Source organism: Phoenix dactylifera, chromosome 2 (assembly GCF_009389715.1).
Source record: "Phoenix dactylifera cultivar Barhee BC4 chromosome 2, palm_55x_up_171113_PBpolish2nd_filt_p, whole genome shotgun sequence".
NCBI classification, from domain to species: domain Eukaryota; kingdom Viridiplantae; phylum Streptophyta; class Magnoliopsida; order Arecales; family Arecaceae; genus Phoenix; species Phoenix dactylifera.
The window spans coordinates 22,319,849-22,336,607 of NC_052393.1; the positions used below are offsets into that span (position 1 = coordinate 22,319,849).

A 16,759-nucleotide genomic window follows, 5' to 3' on the forward strand; every position below is an offset into this window, starting at 1 on the left:
ATCGCTGGTCCATGACTCCTCTCTTTCCCAAAACTAAACCACAACCCCAACCTTCCTCCTTTCTCTTTCCCAAGCATCACCTCTACCCATGTAGGCCTAGCCCCTCCCCCTCCTTAACCCCCGTATCTCTATCAAGGCAGCCATGAAATGAAGGTTGCCTTTGAGTGTTGAACCTAGGGTTAGGCCATGCAGGGCTCATCTTACCTCAGGCCTATGGTTTAATTATTTAATAATCAGGCTGAATTTGGGCTATATTAAAGTAGGTGCAAAGTTAGCTAGTTTAGGCTCCTGCCAACTATTTGGCTCTTGACGTTGCACTATGACCAGAAATGAACCTGGCCCAGCCCAAAAATGTCTAGGTTTATTTACTATGAATGACACAATATATTAGAGTTTCCAAATATTAACAAGTTTATGTAATAGTAAATTGTACCTTCAGAAGTCACTATACATCTAATATTTGACCAGTAACAATTAGAACGATGCTTATAATATACCCAACCTTAGAAGTTTTTTGTGTGTATCCTCAACTAACAAGAATAGAACTTTGGATTGGTTCGTTCCCCAGATTAATAGGGGTCTTAAAACTGTGGCCTTGACATATATGACTTACAAAGCAAGCGAAAGCCGAAAGATGATTCTGATTTAAATATTTTATTTCTAATGATAGTTGAATATTCATTATCTTTTTGATTATATAAGTTGAAATTCAAGACATTCTTGGACAGCAAATCCTGAAAGTGAGACATGGAAGGAAGAATTCATGCATCTTAGTGCATCAGAACAACACAAATAAATTTAAATAATAGATGATGCCAAATGAAAATGGATAAGGTGAGGCTTAACTGTTATGGTACAAAGGCAAAATGCAGGAATTATTTATCAAAATTTCTGTACTTGGAATAATTAAATTCTATAAGAAAGAAGAATCGGAAGATAACCAACGATAACCAGCTAGATCCTTATCAATCAAATCATTTGATATGGCGGTCATGGGGCCCAAGCACAACCCAACGGGCACATAGACTGGGCCTGAAGCCCCAACCCTTGTGCACACCCAAAGTGCTCCCGTGATGCCACGTGGATGTCAAAAAATCCACGTGGACGTTAAAGACCTCGCATGCGGCCACCGCTGTCCGGCCACCTGCACTGAATTACCCAACTGCCTTTCGAATAAACAAAATTTAACGGCTCACTCTCCATGGCAGACGCGTAATATGAGTGAAAGTGAAGCCCGAAGTCAAACTTACAATCGATCTCATTATATAAGGAGTGGAGAGCTAACCCATTTACCGACCACCCCAGGAATCAGGATGGAGAAGAGAGGAAGAAACCCCCCATCCTTCGCCGCGGTTCTCGCCGCCGCTGTCTACTTGCTATACTGCTCCGCAGGCGCATCGGACCCCCTCGAGGATCCCAAGATCCGGCCGGTGACGGACCTTGCTGGTCACCGCCGGGTGGGAGCCACCGAGCGGCGATTCCGGGATTTCATGAGGAGATACGGGAAGGAGTACGAGAGCCGGGAGGAGTTCGGCCGCCGGCTGGGGGTGTTCGCGCGGTACCTGGCGAGGGAGGCGGAGCACCAGGCGCTGGATCCCACGGCGGTGCACGGGATCACGCCATTCTCCGACCTCACCGAGGAGGAGTTCGAGCGGGCGTTCATGGGAATGGCGGCGAATTAAGCATGATAAGGGCGGCGCCTCCGCGAAGTATCCGACCGCGCCGAGGATGGACGTGGACGGGTTGCCATCAAGCTTTGATTGGAGGGAGAAAGGGGCTGTCACGGATGTGAAGATGCAGGTAAGTGAATCCGGGATTTGGTTTGCAGACATTGGCCGGCCTGGACACCTGTGTCCGTGCTGGAGAAAGGCCGTCATGCGTCGTCAAGTATACGAGTTTCCAAAGTCGTAATCGTATAATTATATATTTATAGATAGATAGATAGTTCATTCAAGGAGCTGTTGGGAAGGCAATATATTGGCAATGGCTAGAATATGAGTGACTTTACATAATAAGTTGAACTACAAATCATCTGTCATAGGAACGCGAAAGAAATTCTTTGTTTCATTCCAACATGCATGGCTTTTACTGTTGCGAGAGATCATCTGAATTGACGGGTTACAAATTATGAATCATCATTTTGACAATGGTTAGAATATGAGTGACTAAGTTGAACTATAAATCATCTATCATATGGAACGAGAAAGAAATTAAACCAATCGTCGTGATAAAATGAGAACCAAATCAAATTGTCCAAATTGGCAATCGGCAATCTGATGCCAAACTTGCATCATTATATAGTCAATAAAGTTGACCCGGCTCTGGACAGCTCTGGAAGGGTGCTAAATGCTGAGGATTGGAATTGGCATTGTAGTAGGAATTGTTTCCACCCTGGATATATAGGAGTAACGAAAACTGCTGGTTGCTTTTTCTGAAGGCATTTAGAATTGGAAGAATTTGTTAGAATTCTTCTTTTGTGAATTGTGAATTGTCAAATGTGCAGTAACACCCGTAATAGTTGGGGAGTTGAATTTGTTAGAATGTGATTTTTCTTTTGGACAAAAAGAATAAAGAAGAAGAATTTGGCCTGGATTCAGGTCTCACCCTCATTATCCAATTTTGGCCAGATTTCATCCCGTCCTAATTCTCCTAAAAAGAAAAAAAATGCAAAACAATATATTTCCAGCAAGAAGATAATAATACTCCACTCATCATTCGATAAGGACCTGGATTTGGATTTCTTTTATTTTTTGTTTGGGTTCAGATATCAAGTCAGAATCACTGCGACTGACGGGTAACTTAATGCTATCTCGAGTAACAACTCAGCTGCATGATAAACAAAATTAGTTAACGATTGGAAACCTAGCGAGGGTGGTTTGAAGTTCCCTTAATGTCCCATGAATGACAATTTTGGATGGCATAGAGGAACGAATTTGGTCGTAATGGATTGCTCAAAGAAACACTTATAACTAGAAATTGGAAAAGAACAAAAGTAGGCAGTGCAGTTACGTGAGATATGAAGCTGCATGAAAACTACTTTTCTGAAATGGGTTGGTATTTTAAATGCAGGGAAGCTGCGGATCTTGTTGGGCATTCAGCACAACTGGAGCTGTTGAAGGAGCAAACTTTATTGCAACCGGGAAGCTTCTGAGCCTTAGCGAACAGCAGCTCATAGACTGCGATCACACGGTTGTACACCCACTGATAAATCTTCCTTTAAAATAGATGAATACGCTTCTAGAATTCTGCTTCTTCCTCTTTTCATTTTTTACCTCTGATGCATAATAGTAGTTTCGTAATTGTTGTTGTTTGTAAATATGAAGTGCGACACAGTGGAGAAGGATGCATGCAATAACGGGTGCAATGGCGGTCTAATGACAAATTCCTACAAGTACTTAATGCAAGCAGGTGGCTTACAAGAGGATAAGTCTTATCCTTACACTGGAAAACAAGGTGAATGCAGGTTCAACAAGAGTAAAGTTGCCGTTCGAGTCACAAATTTCACCAACATACCTCTTGACGAAGACCAGATCATGGCCAATCTAGTCCATCATGGTCCTCTCGCAGGTAAAGCCCCCTGCAGAGATCTTAATAAGACTTCCATTTATTGCAATTATGTCTCTTTCTCCATAACAGAGCATGTACGCGTTTTCAATTGTAAGCTCACTCATTTCTTAGGCTAATTTTATACTGATCATTTATGTTTGTTTTTATGTTCACGCAGTAGGATTGAATGCAGCTTTCATGCAGACATATGTTCGAGGTGTCTCATGCCCATTGATCTGCTTCAAGCGGTGGTTGAACCATGGGGTGCTGCTGGTTGGATATGGAGCTAGAGGATTCTCCATTCTGAGGCTTGGGTACCGACCATACTGGATCATAAAGAACTCATGGGGAAAGCAGTGGGGAGAAAATGGATATTATCGACTATGCAGAGGCCACAACATTTGCGGAATCGATAGCATGGCCTCTGCAGTGGCAGCAACATTGGCCACAGAAACTGGTTAGAAGTGTATCTTCGTGTTTATTTTAGAAGCACGAACTTACGTGACACTAATAGTATGCTGCAGCAAACAATGTTCGCTTTGTATATATTTGTTGTTTTGTTGTTACAAGTAACGTAGTTCAGCTAGAAATCTAATATAGTACTCGTGCATCAATGAACCTATCTGTCTAGAGGAGTGCCAACCAGCTCACAGAGAGAGGCAAATTTAAAAGAGCAATCCAGACCATAGACCTTAGGAATTCAAAAGAAAAAAAAAGAAGCCTTACTCAACTATTTGAGGATGAGATCTGATGGTTGCAGCAACATTCGTATTTATATCAATTCAGGGTTCCACCACCCAAAAAAATTAACCAAAGGATATTATTTAGATTTCTTGAATCTATAAAAGTATTTAGGATCTACTCATTATATAGTCACCCATATGAGTTTTCACTGTATTTTTTTTTTCTTCTTCTGTAATGTACCATCTGGTGCTCCATTCACCTCATTGTTGAGAAATAACAATCAACTCTGCATAATCAAATCTACCCAACAATTCGAACGTACCGGACAAGATGGAGAACAGAGGCGCGTGTACAAAGGCAATCCATCACTATTTGATGTTTTGAATGGAGGAACATACTGACTGAGACGAGGATAGCAAAGGATTTGCAGAAGAGATGATACTTATTGGTCTTAACAATACTTTTGTTTTATTTTTCAGGAGTCCAGATATCGCGATCCCTCTTGCTCAGGACCTCATCTGCAAGCAAAGGGAGCGCTACAACTCCAGCAATCACTCTTGCTTATCATCTCCAGCAACTTTCTGATTTTCTGGTTGTGTGCGTGTCTCATTGCCACCCTGCAAAAAAACCCCAAAAAACAGTACATTAATTTTGTAGTTGTAAAGATCAGCTAAACTATCATACCGCAAAAAAAAGATTAGCTTAATAAATGTCCTTGTAAGGATTTTTCAGGCAATCACAGCTCACAAGAGTTTTCTCGCCGCCAAAGAAAAAGAAAAGTTAGGCATTCTTCTTTTGCGGGGAGTGTTGGACAATCTATAGAATCTGAAGTATCCCAATAGAAATTATTCGTATGCATGTGTTCCAAGGGTAGTATCAGAATCCAGAATAATTAAGGTTAAGGATTTTGATGACAGAGGGTTCGAGATATTCTTCCAGATAATCAGCCAAATCTTCGAGCTGAACATAAATATAAAGTGCATATATTAGTAGAAGATGGGACTGTGATTATTCTTTTCTTGATCTTAAACAAATGGGTCTTAACCAAAACATGTTTGCAAAGATAACTGGTGATGGAAGTAGAAGCGCTTATATTATCCAAGATTCCAAAATTTGCTTTATGAGATGATGAATGAGAATTGTTTCATTCTCTGCAACACCAAGCTTTAAGAGTTTCCTTGTTCAGAATATATTTCTAATGAAAGAGGAGTCTAATCCCATGCAAAACAACCATCCATTAGTATTGAATGCTAAAATTCACCACTCAAAAAATTAAGGCTTCAATCCTGCAGGATAAGATGATTCATGTACGCTGAATAGATGTTTTGATAAATTGAATACATGCTTTAACATTTATGTTTCGTCGAAGCAAGCACCTTTCGTCCGGTACTAAAATCTTGTAAATTTAAACAAGAAATACTGGCAAAGGAAAACAAAGAAACGTAAAATGTTTTTCCACTTAATTCATGAAACCACAGCCGTCTATCAAGAGTCCTTCCTTGGTCACAAATTATTGCATTAGGAGACAAGAGTGATGGCATCTTTTCTTCTTTTTTTTCGTGGGGGAGGGGGGGAGCTTTTCACTAGGTTTTAGGAGAAGAAAACATGAGAGGACAAGAGATGAGTCCACAAGTAGTGGATTGTAGAGATACATACTACAGAAAAAGAAACCTCAAACCCCTCGAGGACCAGCCAAGTGTGAAACTGGAGATGCAGATGGGAAGTAGATGCAAATGCAAGTGTGGGTACTTTGGCAGAACCATCATTTAAAGGCTACCAAGTGGTTATTCATTCTCATATTGAGACAGAAGTATTGCCCAAATAGAAAGTAAATATGGAGAGAAATAAAGGTCTAGCGTATTCTCATATTCTCTTCTTCATAAATTGATTTTTCTTAAGAAAAGGGTTTTGCCTCATACGGATCATGACTGGAACAAACAGTAAAACTGAAACTTCTTTCCAGACTTGAGAGAACTGTTGTGCTTCAGATCTAAAAAACTTTTAAGGTCAGATTTTCAAATTGGCTCTACATTGCATCCAATATGAAGAACTGCAAAGTATTTTAGAATCTCTTAACAGAACAAAATAACTAGAGACTGAAACCAAAGGCAAATAACATGGTACTTAAATCCATTCGGTAAACTATTGTTTGTTTATGTGAACATGTTCATTGCTGACAAATTTCTAAATAACTATGTTCACTAAGTTGGCAAAACATTTTACTCCAATGAGAACTTAGAATGCCTCGGTGCAACATCCTCCAGGATTGTAAATGTGGTCAAACTTTAATACTATGATCTTCTATTCTAACTACTTTCAAGGATTTGCTTTTTTTTTAAAGGATTAAGGGTGTACAATTTTGAGCACATTGTTTTTCCATTTAGACACAGGTTCAGTATATGAGTATGAATATAAGCTGTATATTTACACTGTAGATCTGAGCGATACACAACCACTTGCTTTTTCTGGATTTTTTTTATTGCCAGAATTTTTAAAAAAATCATTCTATTCTGCATGAAATGATATAATCTTTTAAAAAAATGGTTTCTGGTAGCTACATAAGGCCCTCATGTGGTACTATTTTTTATCACCATCGATTTCATCACATGACCAATTCTCTGTCCAATAATCTATATCAATACACATCAATCAATATTTTCTGGTAAAAGTCACACCGCTCTGTTCTGTGATAAGAAACACCTAAATTCATTTTTAAATGTACTAGAAATCACATTAAAATCTAGATTCTGTTTGTCCACATCATTCTCTGAAACAGGTAAAATTACTTGGATTTTTTCAAATAATAGAAAAATTATTTAACACAGATATTTTACGTCAACGGCAGCAAGCAAAGTTTTTGCTCGCTGAGAATTTCATTCTCTTAACTTGTAAAGTCTCTGTCTCAACATCAATTCTCTACTTAGATCAAACGTCCTGGTCCTGGTCACAGCTCTACCTCTACAGACAAGTTGAACCAGACTTTAGCATGAAAAACAGAGTCAAAAATGGGAGTCCTAAGTCCCCACCTTGGGGCAGCCTCATATACACTGATTCCAAACTTTGGTAAGATGCAATGAAAAATTAAATTTTAATAAGTGGCACTGCTTCTATGCACTACCACTAGTGTTGCATGGACACAGACATGAAAATTGGCACTGCTTTTAAGTGCCCAAGTTTTTGACTTGGTAAAAGGGAAAAAATACAGGAATATGCAGTAATAAATACCATATTTGTTTTTTAAAAATTGTGTAGAAGAAAATATTAGAAGATGTTACTTGTTAAGGTCTTTCGCTAATTTGTTTCTCAAACTTCTTAATTTGCTGACAAGTACAAGAAAAAGGATGCTTTGCAAAGTTATTTCAATATCTATATTCTTGATCATTCTTTAAAAACGAAAAAGAAGGGTCACTTTTCAACATTATTATGGTGGGTTGAACTCATTGTTTGAAGAGTCAAATATTATCAAGCTATCTGTAAAAGCTGAAAAGGAAAAATATAGTCATGCAAAAATATCTTATGCCTATCTGATTTGGATATGTATCCAAACACATTCTTGGAGTTGGTCATGCATGTCCATGTAATACAGGCAGTGACATGGATCAAAACCTGTTCAAAGTGTTTCACAAAATTTTCTTGATACTATTGTTAGGCAATTTTTTCCACAAATTAATTTTCAAGTATATTATGAAAGTCTCAACTAGCATTCCACTTTGCAAAACTAATTTGTATTCGCCATTGTTAATCAATAAACACATTGTCTACCGCTTAACTATCCAAAAAAGACAAACTATGCCATGTTTTCCTGATAATATTGATGAAACCCGAGGAACATAGGCACCAAAACAGAGTTGAAGCACATGTACAGAACTTACTTGAGTATCCTTCTTGTTCCCAGGGTTGTAAGGACAAGCAGGAGGAACCCTTTCAGGTTTCCTGTACTCCCAACCAAAAAGTCTGTACACCTTACTCTGCAATAGTACATAAAGGTCAAGTGTCAACAAATAGACTTAGCAAGTTAGCATAATGTAACAAGAGAAAACAATCATGCGCAAACATTATTTTCATTAGATGATACTAGGTAAGGTACACTAAAAATGAAATTTCAATTAGGTAATGTTTTGTAATCAAATTGGTCATTTATGGATATTCATATTTATTAGGAACTGTTTGACTTACATCCGCATTATAGGTCCACATGTTCATGCTATATATCATCTTATGCCTAAGGCCCAATCTCCTAATCAACGTTAATAAGCATTATAAAGCTCCAATGTTGACAAGCATGAGACAGAGAAAAAAAAAACTTCTTAGGTAGAATGGTTTCAAAAAAATATAATAGATGTCTTAACAATTTTTTGTTTCATTAAAAAAGAAATCATTAAAACAATATAGAATGATTTTATTAGTTCCATTGTACAAATGAATGTCATCCACAACTTACATATTAAAAGACTTTACAAAATAACAACAGCTGCATTACCAATCATCTGGTTATATCAAGGTTCATCGTCTCGGTACCGGACCTCATACCGGTGCCATACTAGCACAGTGTCAGTACGGTATAGTACGAATTTTTTTTGACGCACCGAGTGACGGTACGCCACCTATACTGGATACCGGTACCGAACCGGTACAATACGCCCCATACCACTTAGTTTGGGACGGTACGGCGTACCATGGGCTATATACATTGAGAAAAAATTGCTAGTACGGCGTACCATGGGTTATATACATTGAGAAAAAATTGCTAAAAATTACAGGAGGAAACATCATTTATGCTACATTAAAGAACATCAAGCACAACTTAAACAAACTTAAAACCTTTTTACCTCATACAAATTTTGACTTCTAAATACTAAAGATTAATCATCATAATAACTGACTTTACTAGGAGTCTAGGACTGCCAAGGAAAGAGAATCCAAGCTCCACTTATAAGCAAGCATAAAATTCATAAATAGCAGTTGCAGGATATTAGATACTACTAAACAGCATGGGACCATGAAATAAAATTATGAGTTTGCTTGATCAATTGGCATTTCTTCCTTTTTACTAAACAAATGCATTTAATAATTAATTGAAAAAGAGAAGAAATATACAAATGACATATGATGGAGATTCTATAATAGGGACAAACTATATATTACAAAAAAAAGAAACCAAATTCTAGGAGAGTAATTGAAAATCATCAGCCAATGGTCTCATAAGTAGTTTCATATATTTCATAATTCAAGGACATAAAAATTGAGGAGAAAAAAAAAGAAAATCGAGATAGTCAAAACTATTAGTAAAAAATACTCTAAATTACATTGCCACGTACAAAAATTTAATCTCATAAAAGGAATTCAAAGGAGATCTGAGAAATACCACAATTAAAATATTCTCAATGGAAGATGAATTATGGATCGCTGTGATAACGCATTGGATTAAAAACATTTCTACATATTTGCACGGCCAGCTAAAGACCAACTTTTGGAAAGTTCACTCCTTGTGTTTTACCTCCCTTATAGTAAGAGCAAAACAAATTTAGGTACTAATTAAAGATGGGAAAAAGGTGGGAGAGTGGTGGGGATGCACAGAGGATAAATGCTTCATTTCTCACTTCTCATTTCCTTGAAAGATCACATTTATGTTAATTATTAAAAGAAAACGAAGATGTGGGACACCCTTCTTGTCTCGGCTCAAAAAATTTGTGTTGTATTATAGTAAAATATTTTACTACAATTCGCAAGTTTGTAATAGTGACTAGTAACTAGATAATATTTTTTTTCTCCAACCCCAAGCCTGTCTATTCCAATTAATGACTACCCCAAGTAAGAGAATGAGAATTCTTTGAAGCCAATTCTCTTGATTAATAATCAAGGATCCGCTGAACCAGTTGGTGGCTTGGTGCTACTAGACTCAGTGAAGACTTGAATTTTTGGACCCAAAACTAGTGCTAGACACCACATGTGTAACGAACCTCAAATTGAGTGAGATCCTTGGCCAAAGCATTGTCAAGTTACTGATGAGGCTCAGCAGGATGGCACATGTGCGCAATGTCTCTTAGTTTGGTTTGCTGTCAAGGAACATAGATAGCCGAGCTCCATTACCTGATTCTTAAGATCATTCTGAAAGGTGAACTCCAAGAAGTTTGGCCGATCCACAGCAAAAGGTTGCAAGCGCTAGCCACAACCAACAAGAGGAGGGGTGGTCATGAGGCTAGCTTCCACTGCTTGATGGTTCTTTCTCCTATTGCTCCTTTCTTGTTAGGCTCAATAAATTTCCTTTTAATTTAGTTCCGGATGGGACCAAATGATTCATACACAAGCTGGTTCGACTGAAAGTAAATGAACTTCGAGGCTGAACCTAGATTTATAAAACGATCCAAGAATAACAAACAACTAGAGCTATGGAAATGAAACATCAGTGCAATTGGTGTTCACTTCATCTTGAGAGGAAGCATGGATGGTTATGATCCGTTTGATATTTTATACAATTTGATAAGCAAACTTTGGCTTTGGTTTGGTGGGCCTTTGTCTGCCTTCACATAAAGAACTGAACTGAGAGGGTTAAAGCTGGCAATGGTCAGGTTAAGTTTGGTTAGGGTTAACATCCATTATCAACGCTAGTAGCCTCGACCGAACCTGCTGCAAGCACAACATTAGGGCAGCCTAAGTAACCTGAGCTTTACTCATTAAATTTCTTAAAACCAGTTCCATGATGTTTGGACTGTATCTTTGGATTTATGATAAAACAGCAAACTTCACTTTCAGCCTTCAAGTGCTAACAGAATTAGGTTGAAGGCCTCGAAAAAACAGCACCAAAATAAAAATATTCTTTTCAAACTCAAGTTCAATACATTCAAAAATTAAACATATCACCCATACACAACCTGACTGGTTTTTCATGGATCAAGGAAGCCTCACATGTTCCTGATTTGTTGGACCTATACATCAGGTTGGCTCCACTTTGGCTTGGTTCTATTGGTTAGGGTCCCAATTAGCACCCCTGAAGAGAAGCATATTTTTTAAACAGGGAGTATGTGCAGCCATATAGGAGAGAAATAGGACTATGCATTAGCCAAGTCAGTCCAAGTTCAGGCCCAATCACAACTCACTATCTTGCCAAAAAATTTTGGCCTGAGCCAAGCCACCCAGCCCTGGAATAATTTCAATTTCGGTCGAGGTCTAGTGCACCCTAACTAAAACTAGTCATTTATCATGTACAAGCCCATGTCCAAGAAAGAAGTGAGAATGAGGGACGATTCCTCCACCCATCAATCTTGTTGTCAATAAAGAAGGGTCAAACCCTTTAACTCTCTAGTGTCCGATCAATGGAAACCCATTTCCCTCTCCTGTCTAGCATTACTAGTTTGTTTGCTATGCCTTCTTTTTGCATCCTTAACAGTTAATTGTTCGATGGTTTTATAAATTAAGGCCTGGCCTTAAAGCCAGCAACCTTTCTTTGTGCCAGCTTGCATGTACAAACACAATCGGGTCTATTCAAATCTATTCTACGATGAGAGACATCAATCAAACCCAAAGGGGGTCCAAGGACAAACCTATAAAATAATAGAACCTACATAAACTTTAAATCCCCTTAGACCACATATGAGATTCGGAGTTGTGTTGCATAAGTGAACATTAGTTTACTTATCATTCAATCAGCATCTTGTATTTCATCCTCTAGCCAAGGGTGTTGCCCAATTTTAGGTTCATTGCATATATGGTTATTAGCACTAGTGTTAAGCATGTGGGGTCATCTTCACCAAGTTGAATAGGAATAGCTATTTTTGCACTACTCATGATTTCATAAAAATGACTACCTCTTCAACATCACCAATTATAAGCAGTAAGATCCAAACCAAGGTCCACCGTACCGGGTCCGGTAGGCGTACCGGTTGCCTACCGGACCGGTACGGGCCGGTTCGTACCGTGCTCCGGGCGGTACGAACCGGGAAGCTCTTCCCCGCCGGAACCGGGGAAAAAGAAGAGAACCAGAGGGAGCGCGGGGAAGAGAGGGAGCGAGCCCACCTTCGGCCGCCATCGGAGAGCCGCGGAGGGGCGTCGGAGGCCGGTGGGGGCGGCGGAGGCCGGCGGGGGCGGGGGAGCCCGCGGGGGCGCTGCGGAGGCCGCGGCCGCGGCCGCGTCACTGTTTCGAAAGAAACAGGGGACGCGGCCGTGTTTTTTAATTTGGGGATTTTAAGTGAAGTCGGCAAATCGGTTGCCGACTTCACTTAAAAATCCCCCACCGCCGGCCTCCGCCGCCCCCCACCGGCCTCCGACGCCCCTCCGCGGCTGTCCGATGGCGGCCGAAGGTGGGCTCCCTCCCTCTCTTCCCCGCGCTCCCTCTTTTTCTCCTCGTCTTCTTCGTCTCCGGCAAGAAACCGGCCTGTACCGGTTTCCACGGCTCCGCCATACCGGTAGCTGGCCGGACCGGTTTGTACCGGCCGGTGCCGGTACGGGCCGGTTCGGCATACGCTGATCCAAACCATATCTCATTACAAATAACATGAAGAAGGCATGTCAATGATTCTGCTATACTCCATTCTATTGGCTATTTATCAGTTGAAATAGTTGCAATCTAGCCTGCCACTAGTGTTGTGGATGATTTAGCTCCATGGGAGATCCAACCTAGGCCCGGATCCACCTAATAAGACCCAATCTCATCTAAACTATATAAGATCATGGTCACATAGGGTTTAAATCTAGCCTCACTATGTTTAAGATTGGGATTGGGTCTACAATTTCTTCATTCAAATCCAATTTCCAATCCAAACCTATCCCCAAATAAGATATGGGATGGGTGATGTAGCTAAGCAGCCCAACTTGACTTGTCAAGACCCGACCAGACCTATATATACACATCATAGCATGTGTGATTATTCTAATGACATCCTCAGCATGTGCCATAAACATAAGGTAGTATCAATTGTTATGATCTCGAAATTTAAATAATTTCTTTGGTATTCAATAATTTGATAAATATTCCTAGTTTTTGAGGCGCATTAATCTTGTTTTCTTCTTTTAAGAGAGAATAAGATTATTTGGAGGTATATTTACTTTACATAAAAACAATTATAGCAGAATGAAGGCATGAAGATGAACAAATTCATGGCAGTCTGGAATTTTGGTATATCGGTCAAACATATATTGAAATAAATCTCCATTCAAATACACCTAAATTTTCCTAAACCACCACTGTGAGACTTAGATAGCTATAATCCAACAAGCTCTCGTGGATGTTTATATGAAAGCTAGTTATAATGCAAACACAGAATTTTCTTTGTTATAATGCAAACCCAGAATTTTCTTTAGTTTCCATACAAGAACTATTATAGAACTTGATTGGTGTTCAGAAGATTACTTTATCTCACGATAATTTACTGACACTAAACCCAACTCCAACCTAACTCAATAATATGGAGTTAGATTTGGATCTAGACCATCCCGACCAAATACATTATCCTCATTGGTCTTAGAGCTGCTAACCCGACCCAACACAATCAATAAGTGGTTAGATTGGATGCAAATATTGGACCAGATTCATATGAGATCGAATAGCTGAACCTCGATCATGCAAATCCCTGACCCAGCCTAAGTCTACTTGCTGAATGTGGTTAAGAACCAGACCTCCAAACTTTGATTAATAAAGTCATCTCCTCTTTACCTTGATTTATTGTACCAGAACTCTAGTAAATTCTTGTGAATTTGTTTTTCTTCTTTTTTTTAATATATACACATATATCTTTTGCTTTGAAAAAAATGAGACAATGAATGTATAATTATTCATACTTTTGAGAGTTTGATTTTGGTCATTAATGATGAAGAACTAAACTAAGGTGTTTATATTAAATATGGGAATAGAAATAAAGGAGGAGAGAGTGGTGCTAATGCGTAAAAGGAGGAGACAGAGAGATGGACTACTCACTTATTAATGTTAGATCTTTGGTAAAAGATCTTACAATTCAAAATAATTATGAGGGCTCAAAATTGGAGAATTATCTACGGCTGCACTCAAAAAAGTTTTCTTGTTATAACATAGTATAATGCATCACTATAATGATAAGTTTAACAATGGTGAGTAGTAGTACCTAATAAATTCAAAAGAGGGTGGAAGTAGTGAGGAGAGAGAGAAGGAGGGAGGGAGAGAGAGCAAATAAAATAACTTAATGCTTTATTTATTAAAAAAAAAGGAGCTTCATAAATAATAGATCAGAGAGATCTGAATCAATTAATATTTACACCGATCATATTTTGAATTCAGTGTGTTACTATATGATTGACAACCTTGGTGATTTTACAAATTTGTGAATCCGATGAACATAAAGAAGCCTATAAATGAAGAATGAAAGGAGAGTCCTATAAGAGGGTCTTCTCCTCAAAGTTGCACAAGGAAACGTGCCTCCTCTAAAGCTTTATTTATGTAAATTTCCTAGTAGGCACTTACTTTCATTTTCCAATCCAAGTATCTACGAGTATTACCACCACAGAGAATATCCATCCAATTTCCACCAAAAAACATACACATAAAAATAAAAAAGAATACCCATGCAACCATTTAGAGTCTGTAACGTGCCTCCTTATGCAGGCTCGTGACATATTTGGTGTTTGACCTGTTCAGTAGTTTGTAGTTAGTATATTTCTGTTTTCCTACAAAAGTGGCGATTCTTTCAGGAAAAGAGTTGCACACATATTAGGTAGTTTGCTTGTATTTTGTTGGGTTGTTGTAACTTCTCCTGCGTGGAAAGATGGAGTCCAAGCTTCAGTTATAGGAGTATTAGGAGTGGTTGTAACTTCCTCCTCCAATATAGGAGAGGAATCATTTATATTTCAGTTTGAAAAGAGTAGAAGAGGGAGATGAAGAAAAAAAACCCAAATCCCGTATCCAAGTTAGGAGGTAAGGAGCTGCCTCGAATTAGTTCCAGCAAATTTCACAAACATCCTTTACACAACCCCAATTTCCACTCATAAACCACCTTCATACTCTGTTGCCTCACCTATAAACCATCAAACAACCCTCGGGTACGTTCCAGAGTCAACAAATTAAACATAAAATGGCACGCATATTCCAGGAGGAATGACCCGCAGGCACAAAAAAACAAACAGAAATGACTGAAATTGGCATAAATCCAACCAAGGACCTAAGAAGAGAGGAATAGAGGGGGTTAAAGAGGGAAAAAAACCAAGCAAAACCAACTTTCCATAAAATCCCCAAGGGAGAAAAAAAAGAAATTGACACGATTTTATTCATGAAAAATTAACCTTATTGGGACTCAAAACCCAACTTCAAGATAATCCAAAGAAAAAGGAAGAAATTCTATCAGGAGATGATCTTACGAGGATGAAATGCACCAGCAACGGCAAGGCGTTGACGACTGGGATGAGAAAGAGGGGCAGAAGGCAGGCCAAGCACACCTGAAATCCCAATAAGAAAAGAAGAGCACGATCTATGAATTAGTAAGCAAAAATTCCAATTAACGAAATATGAATTAAATCAGAATTATGATCGAATTAAGAAGGAATTAGTAGCAGAAGAGCATGGAACTCTGAGGCACTTTCCATGATCGCGTACAATAGCGAATCCCTCTTTGATCGACGAAGGCGAAGGAAGAGGCTGGAGCCGATCCGGATGCCTATTGACCATTATAAAGGAAAGATGCCTCCACAATCTTAAAAACAGAAAATTAATAATCGGTAGGCACCTGATTTGGCTGGGTTCGTGGATTTTACGCGGACTTTTTCCAATTTAAGTTCTCACCAAAAACCCAAAAAAAAAAAAAAACAAATTCCTAGTTCGGCTGGGTTCGTGGATTTTACTCGGACTTTTTCCAATCCTAGTTCTCACGAAAAAAGGGGGGAAAAAAAAAACAAATTCCCAGTGCTCACCAAAAACCAAAAAAAAAGCCAAAATAACTCAGTAAAAATTTATTATTATTTCACTATTTAACAGCCAACCTAGATCCTTATTTTATTTTTGGGTCCACCAGGGCAGGGATATGGGGTTATACAATCAGCTTAAGTTTGTCGTATACATGAGTTTGGGAATGCATGTGATCAGATTCAACTCAACCCTAACTCTTTGCCTACATTATGAAATAACACTCTCTGACTCTCACTGATGAGGGTGGCAATCCATGACCTACCTAACAATGCAACCTAAACCTCATCCACGATGAATGAACTTAGGTTTGGAATAAACTAGTTCATGTGTAGATGAGCCGATTCGATTAGCTTGTTTATTAAATTGGTTGGTTTGAGTTTAAAATCTTGACCCATCTAATCTAATTTGGCAAGTTTACATTCAAGGCTTGTCAACTTGATTGCAAATCAACTCATTTAACACCCTTTTAACTAATCGATGGATAAAGCTAAGGATTCGGGGCCTTGGGAATTGGGGGTGGGAATCAATAATCCGACCCACCATTCCAACATGAACCTGAGCAAGATAATCTAATCACCCATGTCAAATTGGTTAATTGGACATCGTAATAATGCAGTTTTTTTATAAGTAGGTTATATATGCGTATGTGTGTGTGTTATTTGTTTA

The 16,759-nt window shown here is 38.8% G+C and overlaps 3 protein-coding genes across 3 annotated transcripts; 2 read left to right on the forward strand and 1 right to left on the reverse strand.

Annotated features, from left to right (window-relative positions):
• The first annotated feature begins 1,274 nt into the window (after nucleotides 1-1,274).
• LOC103700159 (probable cysteine protease RD19D) lies at nucleotides 1,275-2,554 on the forward strand. Its single transcript, XM_008782122.4, has one exon. The coding sequence runs from the start codon at nucleotides 1,314-1,316 to the stop codon at nucleotides 1,680-1,682; it is 369 nt and encodes a 122-aa protein (XP_008780344.4). The 5' UTR covers nucleotides 1,275-1,313; the 3' UTR covers nucleotides 1,683-2,554.
• A 471-nt stretch (nucleotides 2,555-3,025) lies between these two features.
• LOC103696984 (probable cysteine protease RD19D) lies at nucleotides 3,026-4,220 on the forward strand. Its single transcript, XM_039123668.1, has 3 exons — nucleotides 3,026-3,189; nucleotides 3,324-3,567; nucleotides 3,725-4,220. The coding sequence occupies exons 1-3, from the start codon at nucleotides 3,064-3,066 to the stop codon at nucleotides 4,006-4,008; spliced, it is 654 nt and encodes a 217-aa protein (XP_038979596.1). The 5' UTR covers nucleotides 3,026-3,063; the 3' UTR covers nucleotides 4,009-4,220.
• Nucleotides 4,221-4,443: 223 nt separating this feature from the next.
• LOC103696982 lies at nucleotides 4,444-15,979 on the reverse strand. The gene is made up of 4 exons (XM_008778729.4): nucleotides 15,772-15,979; nucleotides 15,550-15,627; nucleotides 8,103-8,198; nucleotides 4,444-4,847 (listed from the first exon to the last, which is right to left on the reverse strand). Exons 1-4 carry the CDS (start codon nucleotides 15,772-15,774, stop codon nucleotides 4,782-4,784), a joined length of 243 nt encoding a protein of 80 aa, XP_008776951.1. The 5' UTR covers nucleotides 15,775-15,979; the 3' UTR covers nucleotides 4,444-4,781.
• Between the last annotated feature and the right edge of the window lie 780 nt (nucleotides 15,980-16,759).